An 11,974-nucleotide genomic window follows, 5' to 3' on the forward strand; every position below is an offset into this window, starting at 1 on the left:
CTTTTTCCTTTCGTCGTAGTCCTTTCTCCGCGTGACACATGTGCGGGGCGAAATAAAGAACTATGGTTTTATTATTTTTCCTTTAGTCGTGTTACTTTTAGTATACAGTAACTTACCCATTTTGTAATATTACAATAATGCATAACGCCCTGCGCTCTTCTTCCCTTCTGCTATTACGCCGGCGCATGTACTTAGGACGCTTGTCAAAATATAGTTGAAACTCGTGCGTTTTTGCAATAATATTTTCTTTTCCGCCCTGTATTTTTCACGTATCTACACATATTACATATATATTTATTTTATTGTTCGCGTTATTTCGCGTATAGGTATCGCAATCGCGTTTTAAACGAATGGTTCATGAACTGTTTATAGTTCTGTGTATGTGCATCCGCGCATATGTAGGGTAAAAATATTACCATTTTTACTCCGTTCTGAAATCTGCAACCGGCTGTAAAAAAATATGATTATATTACACAAAAATATTCATATCGATTCAACGTGTATTTACACGCCTGCAATCTTTATCCGTATGTTAAAACCCCCTAAAATGCTATTATACCTTCACCTCTTCCTATATACAGTAGCAGCTACATGCATGTATTGTTGTGTTATTATTAAACTCGAGTACAAATAACGTAGCAAAAAAATAACTTTAAATGTTTATTTGTGTTTTTTTTTTTTTTAATAAAATCCCTATTTGGTACGAATTGCGGTTACTGCAAGTTCACAAAGAAAAAAAACAGACCCTTTAATTATTAAAACTTTATATACTCATATTATATTGTTCATGCGCATTGTATACAATACATGATATATACTTAGCGGTACTAAGTTAAATAAAACAAAAACTACATTTTCTGTACTTTCACAATAATAATATATTCATACGTTTCATTTATCCACAAGTTCAGTTGTTGCGTTATGTGAAAAACATAAATATTGTATTGTTTTTGACATTTTAGTACTCGACCAAAATAACTTAACGGCGAGGATGGTGGATACACCACGTGCCGTCGTATATTACATGAAAACGTATTCGTCCATGAAATATTATATTTTGTTCGTAACTCGTAAAATGAGAATGTCAATTTCACTTTTGACCGTTCTGAAAACAAGTGGAAAATAAATTAATATCCCATCGATAACATTAATGGAAGTTGACTAGACATGAAAAAAATTTGATTATAATATCTGCGGATCGACATGCGCATTATGTACAAACCTAGTGGTGTGGTGGTAATAAGCTTTCGACCGAAGGCCGTGTATGGTGCAGTTTGTTGTCGTATTAATGTACCTACACCTATTATACACTTATCAGTCGCTTTGTCATATCGCTTTCTATAATAATTACCTATTGTCTATCGACAACGACGTTCCGAGAATATAGTATCATATGACATATTGTAATTTGCCTATATAGGCACCAGTGTTCCACTGATATGATTGTGCTCTATTGTCTCCCCAGAATTACTATAGGATATCTTGGTGTACGGAAAGCTATAAGTGTTATCGTTCCAGGTTTCACTGTCTAGGATTTTCCGCTCTAAGTTTTTCATTATTCATTCGTACATTGAAAAACATGATATCTTCCACCACGTGTCGCGCTGAAAATGATGTAAAAATATTTAAATTATTATAATTTTCAAAAAACCTTTGCTGTAAGCCTATTAATAAGTAATGAAAGAAACACAATATCGGCTCTTTAAATATAACGATTTATTAATAATGTATATGCGGGTGGGCAGTGGGCCCATTGTTATGTTATTATTTCTTGTGAAAATTGTGTCGAATAACACTACACTATGCGCTAGTTGTCATAATGACCACAAAATAATAAGTGTATATTTTTGTGGCCCCCGGCACATAACCTAACCTTGCCCCCTCGGCACGGCGAAACAAAACACTAAAAATCTGCCGATCGATACACAATTATAAAAATGTATTTACATACTTTGCACTGAACAATGATATCGTTGACGGGTTACTCATTCGTTTTACCGATTTTGTTTAGCAGCTGTTCCGTAACCATCAAGCTCAGCAGGCAGCAGCGGCCGCCGCTGCGGCAGCAAACCCGGCCGCAGCGGCCGCGTTAGCATCCCAACAACTGCAGCTCATCCAGCAACAGCAGCAGCAACAATTTCACCTGCAACAGCAGCAACAGCTGGCCGCGGCGGCCGCTGGAATGGCGGCGGCTGCATCGGCACCGGCTGCAACGCCGGTCGCCGCTGCCGCGGCCGCGGCCTCGTTCGCGCCGCCAGGTACGGCGGCCACGACGCCGTACATCATCAACCCGCAAGAACCTTACATGATCGCCGGTAAGTGTACCACGACGAGCTATATTATAGTAGTTGTCGTCGACGTATTCCTATTATTACACATCACTCGTAGTATTTGTATAATATATTATAATATACCGGCATATCGTCATCTGTAATATTTGTGAGGCATATTAAAAAGGATCTTACACCTAACGTCCATTATACCGCATCTATTGAGGATTTACTGGACTACAATAATTCTGCTGTAGTGTCAACTAAAATATATTATAAAGATGAACGCTATGTTTAATTTAATTAATGAGAAATACATTAATATTCAGCCCTATCAATACCTAAATCATATTGAAAGTGTCAACAAATATTGTTGTAAGTGCATTGGTTGATTTTGTTCTGAATTATTATTTTATGTAATTTAAAAATCCCGCTAATTCGAAAATATTTGAATTCGATTTTGATGGACACACAATTATTTCCTTTCCGACTGACACTTTTTAATAAAAATACAAGTATTATATATGCTAACACAATATAATAACAATGTCAATTTTATACCTAGTTACTTTTCATTACTTGTTTTTATTCCATGGTATTTGTGTGTATTTTTTCTTTCAAAACTAAATTGATTTTTAAATTTTTATTTCACTGGAAATTTTTAATTTATTTTGTTTATGTTTCTTTAACAACATTTTATATTTTTGAATATAAAAATGTGAATACCTTGCAAATATAGTCGGGTAAATTATCAATCGATAGGGTCTGGATAATATACGTAAGTGCTGAGTATTATATTATGTATACAACGTACTGATTAAATTACAAATTTCATCACAATGTCTAACGTCCTCTCTATAGTATACCTTCTACCTCTTATCCAAATTACACAGTCGGTTTGTCGAACCTATGTAATGTCTATTATCCTGATTGGCCTTGTTCATCAAGTGTTGTTTCTCTATTGCACGCCAATAGTAGAATGTTCGATACTATAATTAACTAAGCAAATAAATATAAACCTACATGATATTATGATATTTATTATTTTTCTGTAGATAAGATTATTCGAACTTAACATTCGTACGTATTACATGTATTATAAAAAATATGTAAATCAGCTGGAAATTTTGCACATTATTTTCTGGTGGTCAACATTCCGGCTCTGTATTTTCTGTTAGAACAAGGCCTCTGCTCTCCCATCTCCCCCCGCCTACATCCCACGTCGTATGCTGCTATATAATTGCGTTATATACGCCCACCTTTTTTTATCAACATATTATATTATATTGTTCCCATATTCTATTAAAATATATTATTGTACTGCATTGAACGTTTTATTACTATTGTGTGCGTGCGTGTGTGTGTGTGTGTGTTGTCACAATAAAGGCTTTATGGGCTCAGGTCCGACAGTGGTGCCGCAATACTACGGCGTGCCGTGGGGCATGTATCCGGCGGGCAGCATCATACAACCGGCTGGCGCGGCCGGTCAGCCCGGCGCCGCGGCCAACGGCAACAACACGGCCCAGCAACAGCGCAGGCCGATGAGTCCGTCGCAGGGTGACGGCACCCAGTACCAGGTCATACCGGCTTTCTACGACCAAAACGGATCGCTGGTGATGACCCGCAACGGCGGTCAGCTCCGGCTCGTATCACCGGCGTCGGTCATCGTCAACGCCCAACAAGGTACGCTATATCGTCCAAAATCATATAATTATTGTAATACTACTACTAGGCACTACTACTACTTACTATAGCGTCGACGCAGTATTGTTTTATAATTATTACGTCGTACAATATAATGCATTGTACATAGGCGTGCGCACGGGGGGGGGGGCGGAGCACCCCCGGACTCTTCGCCCGAGGCCACGATTATTATTATTATTAAAGACCCCAATGGATGGGGGGATTGGTCAGTTTTCGACATTTTTTTCGTTTGTGGTATTCTGTGTATGTACATAATTTTATAACGTCAAGAGTATTATAACGAGTTTTTGAAGCTTTACTCAAAATGAGTTCTTCAAATATATAAAACACTATATCGAAAGTTCAAAACTAATGATAGATCGAAGCTCACGAAAGTTACAAATGATCCGAAACAACAAAAACATTATTTTTCCATCAAAAAGGGACAGACTGTGTCGGAGTGGTTCACCGAAATTTTGAGTAAATTTCTCCTAAAATTGTATGTTAAAGCAATTATTTATACAAAGTTACGTTTTATATTGCTTTCCACATAACTTAGTCAATCTGTAGGTTACATGCACTTATTTGTATTTAAATAAAGTTTTCGGTCAATTTTGCTCAGTTAAAATCGTAAACAAATTACCTAAACCTAATATTTCTTTCAAAATGTATTGTTGTGGCCCCTAATTTTTAATGTGCTCCTCCGGAACCAAGAGTGCGCACGCCTACGACATATTATACATATGTTCACTATTGTATAAATATTAAGTATACGTTGAGTGTGTGTGTGTGTGAGTGTGTGCGTGTGTGCAATATGCAAAGCGAAAGTATTATTTTCATTAGCGTATGTTAACCGCCCGAAATGTTTTTAATTATCGTGTGCGACGGAAAGAAAGACGCATCCCCCGCCACTCCCCCGCGCGCTTTTGACGGCGGTCGTGTGTCTTCTACGTATATAATAATAACTAATAATATAATATAAAACTGTCGCGCGCGAACAGTGGTTATTATATTTTAATAATATATACGCTGACGAGACACAATATATAATATAGTAATAACTAATAACGGTATTGTTTCGACGCGTCGTCATAGCGAGCGTGTGTGTATAATATGTATATTATATTATGTTCATTCGTCGTGACAACTACTGATATCGACGGTAGAGCGGCGGGGCGTTTAAATTACTACCCAAATGCATGGTGGGGGGGGGGGGGTTGTCGGGGTGTATGACGACCGTATTAAAGCGACGTATAGTGCTCGCGCGTTCATAATATATATATACTTGTGCGTGTATTTTATGTACATAGTAATGTTGGCAGTGCGTGTGGTGCGTGCGTATATATGGAACACAGAGGCTAATGAATTTTCAGTGGGCACGTTTATGTGGATAATAATATAATATTTATAACAAACGCTGGTACATTATGTCGTTTGCTAGCCCCGCCGCGGCGTACGACGTTAAATAAAATATAATATTATGTCGTCGTATATTATATATACGCCCGCCGTCATCAACGCCTACTCCGACGCGACCGAGCCGACTTTATAATATGCCTCCGGCCGTCGCCGCCATTTTCTTGTTATTGGTGTTTCATCTCGGGGTGTTTTTTGACAGGACTCCAACCACAGCCTCAGCAGGCGGTCGGTTCGGCAGCCAACAACTATTCGACCAACTTGACCTCACTGACATCCAGCCTTTCGTCGCTGGGGGTCAGCGCAGGTACGTTTTCGCCTTCGTCGCCTTCGTCGTCGTCGTCGTTGTTGTTGATGTTGTTGATGTTGTTGTTGTTGTTGTTGTTGTTGTTGCATGTCGCATTGTACATATTTTATACGTTTATATATATTAAGTATATATAGTACGCCTTTTGCGAAATTCCGCAGCCCGCCTCAAACGTTTTGTAAAACGACTAATGATAATAATATACCTAACAACAATAAACGTGTGGTATTATAATAATCTCGTATATATAGCGTGCAACAGCAGCCACAGCGTGTATAGGTTTCGTGTGGATTAATATTTTACGTTTTTCTCTTAGCGACGCCTTTTATAATATATACGCGCAGTTTGTTATAATAATATGTGGTTTTTGTTTTAATTTTTTTTTTGTTTTTTGTTTTGCACGCTTTTGCATAATATTAATAATAATAATAATAATAATAATATTATGTGCCGCCGCCGCAGCTCGACTTTGTACAAAATATATATATATACACACACCAAAGGATCTCCCGAAGGATCCTGCAAACGCCTTCACGCGATCTGCGAGTACCTACCTACTACTCTTGTAAACACGTTTATGTTGTACGCACTTTTGCGTTTAATAATAATATACCATGCCGCACTTAAAACCGCCCCACACTCTTACACGCTAACCACCCCCACGACCCCCGCCCCCCATTACTACTATAACTACTATACTATTATACCCTGCCGTCAACGCCGGTAAAATAAAGGGACTCGAGTGCAGGTTTTCACACGTCGTTGTTTCCCCTCCGCCCACCCGTTATCGTTTTAATATTAATACCCGATTATACATATTTGAGTGACACGATTTCTCACACGAGTAGGTTTTTTTTTAATATGACATTTTGTTTTGTATAACATGGCACCTATATGTTATAATTATATTAAATAATATGTACACGGATGGGTATAGTTACTACACGTGTATAGCGTGTGCGTTGAACGGCTACACACTTACTATTCGCTCTTATAACATTTTTCATTTCACCTGTTAACATGACGGATTCGCACACTGCAGTGTATATACGTGCTTATAATATATTATTATACGTTTGCTAGCTGTGCTATTACCTATACCTAGTATTATAATTTATAGCTTATAATTTACTGTATTTATTCTGTATCACGTTTTTAAAAAAAAATTCGGCACGATCAAATCCCGTTGACAATATCGCCAATGTATATTAATTACTATGCATAGGATTTGTAAACAATTTGTCGTCTGAAAACACAATGCTACCTATATTCAACATACATTTATAAGTATCTACCAAATAATTCCGTTAGGCCTTTATATTCTATACGTGATAAAATACTGACCAAACTGCTGGCATAGCCCGCACACCGTTGTGTGAACTGCTACCCCACGGCCAGAGAGAACTGTCGAGTTTTCCTGCTCTCTACTGTAGCCTCCTCCCATCCAGTTGGCTGCAGTCTCTCTCCGTTTTCCGTTTGTAGTGTGGATTTCCACGGAGGAGGTGTTCTCCATAGCCGCGTATTATTTTTCGTGCTTTTACGGGGTCAACGCCACGGCATTTTTTTCCATCCACGTCTCGACCTCGACTCTGTACACACTGTTTAACTTGCAGCCGTGCCTATATATTATGCACTCGTTCTCCGTCGTATCGTTTCTGTGTTGCGTTTTTTTTTTCTTTTGAATATACCCTACGCATTATTATTACCTTTGACGACCCACCACCGTATTATTATCTCGTGTTCGCGGACTGATAGATTTGTTGCTAAGTATACCCGTCGGTGGTCGTATTATTTGTAGCTCGGTGTATATACATAATTAGCAGAATAACCGTTTCTGCCGTGTAACGTGCACGTGCCCATTTAAATCTTCGGCCGACGGGTTAATTAAAACGGAAGTATAGTGACAACACGATCAAGATGGATGTGCTTGTTAAACCACCCCCGCGCCTTGGCGTGCGGGTGAAGAAAACGCACTTGCAACTACTATACCACTGGTAAAATTTATTACTATTATCATCCCGTCTTAAAGTTTTAGGGGTCGATTAAATTAAACCTGAGTAGTGGGATCATAAATTTTAACGTAAAAACATGATATGCTTTACGCACAATATTGTTGTTCGGTTCCCGTGGATTTAGATTCGCAGCTTTAATATTATTATTATTGTTATTATTATGTACATACCTATACACTGTGGGCGTTGTAATAGCATTTTCCCGGACAGCCCCAAAGTAATATCTAATAATATTATGTACGACTAACACGAGTAAAAATACCACGGTGCGCCCACCCTGTATAGGCGTATTTTATTATATTAATTCTCATTACATACGCTCGGATAATAAAAACAACGTTAACAGTTTTTTTAACCTTTTTTTTTTGTTTTTTAAATTTATAATATTGTATTTTATAATATAATAGACGTCTAGTTATTGTTTCGGTTTAAACAGTAGATTAGCCGCGTATGAGTTACGCGAACAATACGTTTACCCGACAATTAAAACTGCAGTGTAAATGACACCACTGCTTTTGCGGCTAATTGTTATGTTTTATCGTCGCATTTATACTACCTACCTACAAATATATAACTATATAAGTATGTGTATTCTGAAAGCAACAATACTTACGGGGCTGGTTTTTTTACCCGCGTGTGTTTTCGACAGCAGGCGTACACGATGTCAACGTCAGTCTTGGTCTGGGCTCCGGAAATGCAGGCAGACGCGATTCCTTTGACCGTAACACCTCCGCTTTTTCACCGTCCATGGATTACGCCCGCCATAAGTGGCCGCAGTACAACACGCTGGGTACGTACCGATAATATTTGATTTTGTTCTTCCTCTTCATCCATCCGCGTCAATCGTCGTGTGACTTATACAAATTTTTTCTTCTGCCTATACAGCGTCCCAGAGCCCTTTGGGTCTCGCCTCGGGATCTCTAACCCCTCCACCTGCTATGGGCTCCGCGTCCAATTTACAGATGGGCCTCATGAATTCGGCCAATAACGCCAACAGAGGCCTGATGAACGCTGCACCTGGCGCTGAAGCCATGTCCAAGTTTAGAGCCAGTGGTATGTACATGTTTATAAAAAATAACGTTGATGACATCGTCATATGATATTACGTCGATATTAATTGGAATTTTGTTTTTTTTTTTTGTGACCATTAGATTACGCTATGGGTGGTTTAGCCGCCAACGGGGCCATGTTTAGCACGGCGGCAAATCCGAACAATACGAATTCCTTATTCAACAAAATGGGTGGTGTCCGTGGCAGCGCATCTTCGTTGGGCGGTTCTTCCATAACGTTGGACTCAAAACCGTCCGGCCGGAGCAGGCTCCTGGAAGACTTTAGGTAGGTTACCTTCTTAGGAACAACGTCTAGTCTACTACCATTTGGGGGATGAGCTCACTGAATAGGGTGGGAGGAGAAGACAGGTGTGAGTAATTTGAGTTGTATTTAACTTAGTCGAAAAGATTTTTAATCAATGAAACCGATTACTAGATTAATTATCCCTTAATACCTTTTGGCCATGATTTTATAATATGTTATTTAAAACATCGGTGACACAAAATCATATTAATACTGGATTAAATATTTATCACTGCAAGATTGAGAGAAAAGGTCGGGCTTGTCTTAGTTATTCGCTTAAGTTTGTGGCTCATCTCCCAATTGGTGGGGTAACATGCATCTGATCAGTCAATCGTAATCAATCGAATTCTCCTGCACTGTGGCAGGAACAATCGTTACCCTAGTCTTCAACTACGAGACCTCACCAACCATATTGTCGAGTTTTCCCAAGACCAACACGGCTCTAGATTCATACAACAGAAATTGGAGAGGGCTTCCACGCCCGAGAAGCAGTTGGTGTTCTCAGAGATATTGGCTGCCGCTTACAGCTTGATGACCGATGTGTTTGGCAACTATGTCATTCAAAAGTTCTTCGAGTTCGGCACGCCCGAACAGAAATCTACATTGGCGCAGAAGGTATGTCGTTGTTGTCGCTGTATATTTTATTATCTCCAAATGGTTTGAATATTTAAACGTTCTAATGTGACATCGACTTGTTGTACCGTGTGTTAAATAGGTACGTGGACATGTATTGCCGTTGGCATTGCAAATGTACGGCTGTAGGGTTATCCAGAAGGCGTTGGAGAGCGTGGGTGGAGAACAACAAGTGGAAATTGTGCGCGAGCTTGACGGCCATGTCCTGAAATGCGTTAAAGACCAAAATGGTAATCACGTAGTCCAAAAATGCATCGAGTGCGTTGATCCACACGCCCTGCAATTCATCATCAATGCTTTCCAAGGACAAGTAAGTGATTTTAAATTGAAAAAATCAATATTAGGAATTGGAAGAAAAATACAAACTCTACTGATGCTAACTACATTTGATTTATCTAGGTTTTAACATTATCTACACACCCATACGGATGCAGAGTAATTCAGCGTATACTCGAACATTGTACATCTGAACAGACAGCACCAATACTTGACGAAATGCACGCACACGTTGAACAATTGATACAGGACCAGTATGGAAACTATGTAATTCAACATGTACTAGGTACGTTTGTGTTAAATATCATCTCATTCTCTTTTAAAGAGTACAATTTATATTAATATATAACTGCTCTTCTGGGTGCACTTTCTTAGGGTCATGTATTAAATTATTCAATTGTAATTTCATTTCACAGAACACGGTAAACAAGAGGACAAATCTAAATTAATATGCTCTGTCCGCGGAAAGGTGTTGACACTGTCCCAGCATAAGTTTGCATCGAACGTTGTGGAGAAATGTGTAACTCACGCTACACGTAGTGAACGATCTATGCTTATTGAAGAAGTTTGCGGTTTCAACGACAAGTGAGTAGTTATATAAATTGTGGATACATTCTATTTATGTTATTATTAAATTGTGTTTTTTCTCATCATCTAGCGCTTTACATGTAATGATGAAAGATCAATACGCCAATTATGTAGTGCAAAAAATGTTAGATGTATGCGAATCTTCTCAACGTAAGGTGCTTATGCACAAAATCCGTCCCCATTTTGCATCACTGCGCAAGTACACATACGGCAAGCATATTATTTCGAAATTGGAAAAATACTTCATGAAGAGTAACCAACAGTCAGTGCCTGTATCTGAATTGGGACCTATTGGACCACCAACAAACGGAGTGCTTTAAACAATTCTATATTTTCTACTACAATCTTTTTTTTTTATCATTGTATCCCTTAATTAGTATTTTGAATCCAAATTAAGTTCTAATTTTTTTCTTTTATTTTTTAAATTACTATATTATTATTATTCAAAGTTAGTGGGTTTAACTTAATTTTTGTGCGTTAAAAAGATTAGTATCCAAATTTAGTTAGCAATACATGGATTTGGATTTTTTTTTTATTTTTATTATTATTTGTTAGAAACAAAAAAAAAATAAATAATTACTAATTAGCTTATTAGTGTGGGGCTTTAATATATCTTAATATTAATTACACTTTGAATACAATATGGCAAATACGACAATTTTTTTTTTAACAAGTTCTAATATGGTGACGTTTACAAGGTATGTATATTAAAAACAATTAGCACCCCATTTTTGTGACCTTAGCAAATTTCTTATACAGCGTTCGTGTATATTTTGCTTCCAATTATATTATAGTGTACAAAAAAAAATCGGGTCATCTTATTAAATAAATTTTTTTTTAACTTATCAAATGATTGTGTATAATATTTTGTATAATTTTTTTTTATATAGTATTTCATTTAATTTTTAAACAGGGTTTAAATTAGATTTTGATAGTGAAGTTTTGTTTGTTTTTCTGTAATATAAAATCAAGTTTCTTTCTCTATATAAATATGCATATATACCTATTAATCGAAAGTAATTCATTCCTGTAATTTTTATTTATATATACGCTGTATAAAGAAATTATATAATGTACACATTTAATCGCTACATGCTTGTTTTTTTTTTTTATTATTATTATTATATATATTTATATATATAAATGTATAAAATTGCATATTTTTAAATCTGTGAAAGCCATTATGTTTATGTTGTATATGAAAAATCTGTAAGCTAAATCCTACCAGTTTTGGGTACACAATTATTTTTTATTTTTATTATTATTATTCTATCCGTACTGAAAAAAAATTGGTGATAAATATGTGTATATAAATTTATGTTTTATATATATATATACAAAAATTATCCTGTCATTCGTAATAACTAATAATTTTATATAATTTTATAAAACTCGAAACGTGTTTCTCATAGACGCATAAGTTAGACTACAATGTT

General features: G+C 37.1%; 1 protein-coding gene across 12 annotated transcripts in view; it reads left to right on the plus strand.

The window, feature by feature from the left end:
- The window catches only part of LOC111033991 (maternal protein pumilio), a 100,660-nt gene extending 89,314 nt beyond the window's left edge, over positions 1-11,346 (plus strand). For 4 of the 12 annotated variants that reach the window (XM_022314984.1, XM_022314991.1, XM_022314993.1 and 1 more), the window contains 11 exons: positions 2,012-2,315; positions 3,657-3,953; positions 5,572-5,676; positions 8,338-8,478; positions 8,574-8,741; positions 8,840-9,023; positions 9,407-9,656; positions 9,757-9,984; positions 10,074-10,236; positions 10,367-10,535; positions 10,609-11,346. In XM_022314984.1, coding sequence (XP_022170676.1) covers positions 2,012-2,315; positions 3,657-3,953; positions 5,572-5,676; positions 8,338-8,478; positions 8,574-8,741; positions 8,840-9,023; positions 9,407-9,656; positions 9,757-9,984; positions 10,074-10,236; positions 10,367-10,535; positions 10,609-10,858 — 2,259 coding nt within the window. In that variant the 3' untranslated portion in view covers positions 10,859-11,346. The remainder of the gene's footprint in view (positions 1-2,011; positions 2,316-3,656; positions 3,954-5,571; positions 5,677-8,337; positions 8,479-8,573; positions 8,742-8,839; positions 9,024-9,406; positions 9,657-9,756; positions 9,985-10,073; positions 10,237-10,366; positions 10,536-10,608) is intronic. The other 8 variants (XM_022314986.1, XM_022314985.1, XM_022314988.1 and 5 more) reach the window with 7 other exon arrangements.
- Positions 11,347-11,974: the final 628 nt, after the last annotated feature.

This window comes from Myzus persicae, unplaced genomic scaffold (assembly GCF_001856785.1).
Source record: "Myzus persicae strain clone G006 unplaced genomic scaffold, MPER_G0061.0, whole genome shotgun sequence".
Lineage (NCBI taxonomy): Eukaryota > Metazoa > Arthropoda > Insecta > Hemiptera > Aphididae > Myzus > Myzus persicae.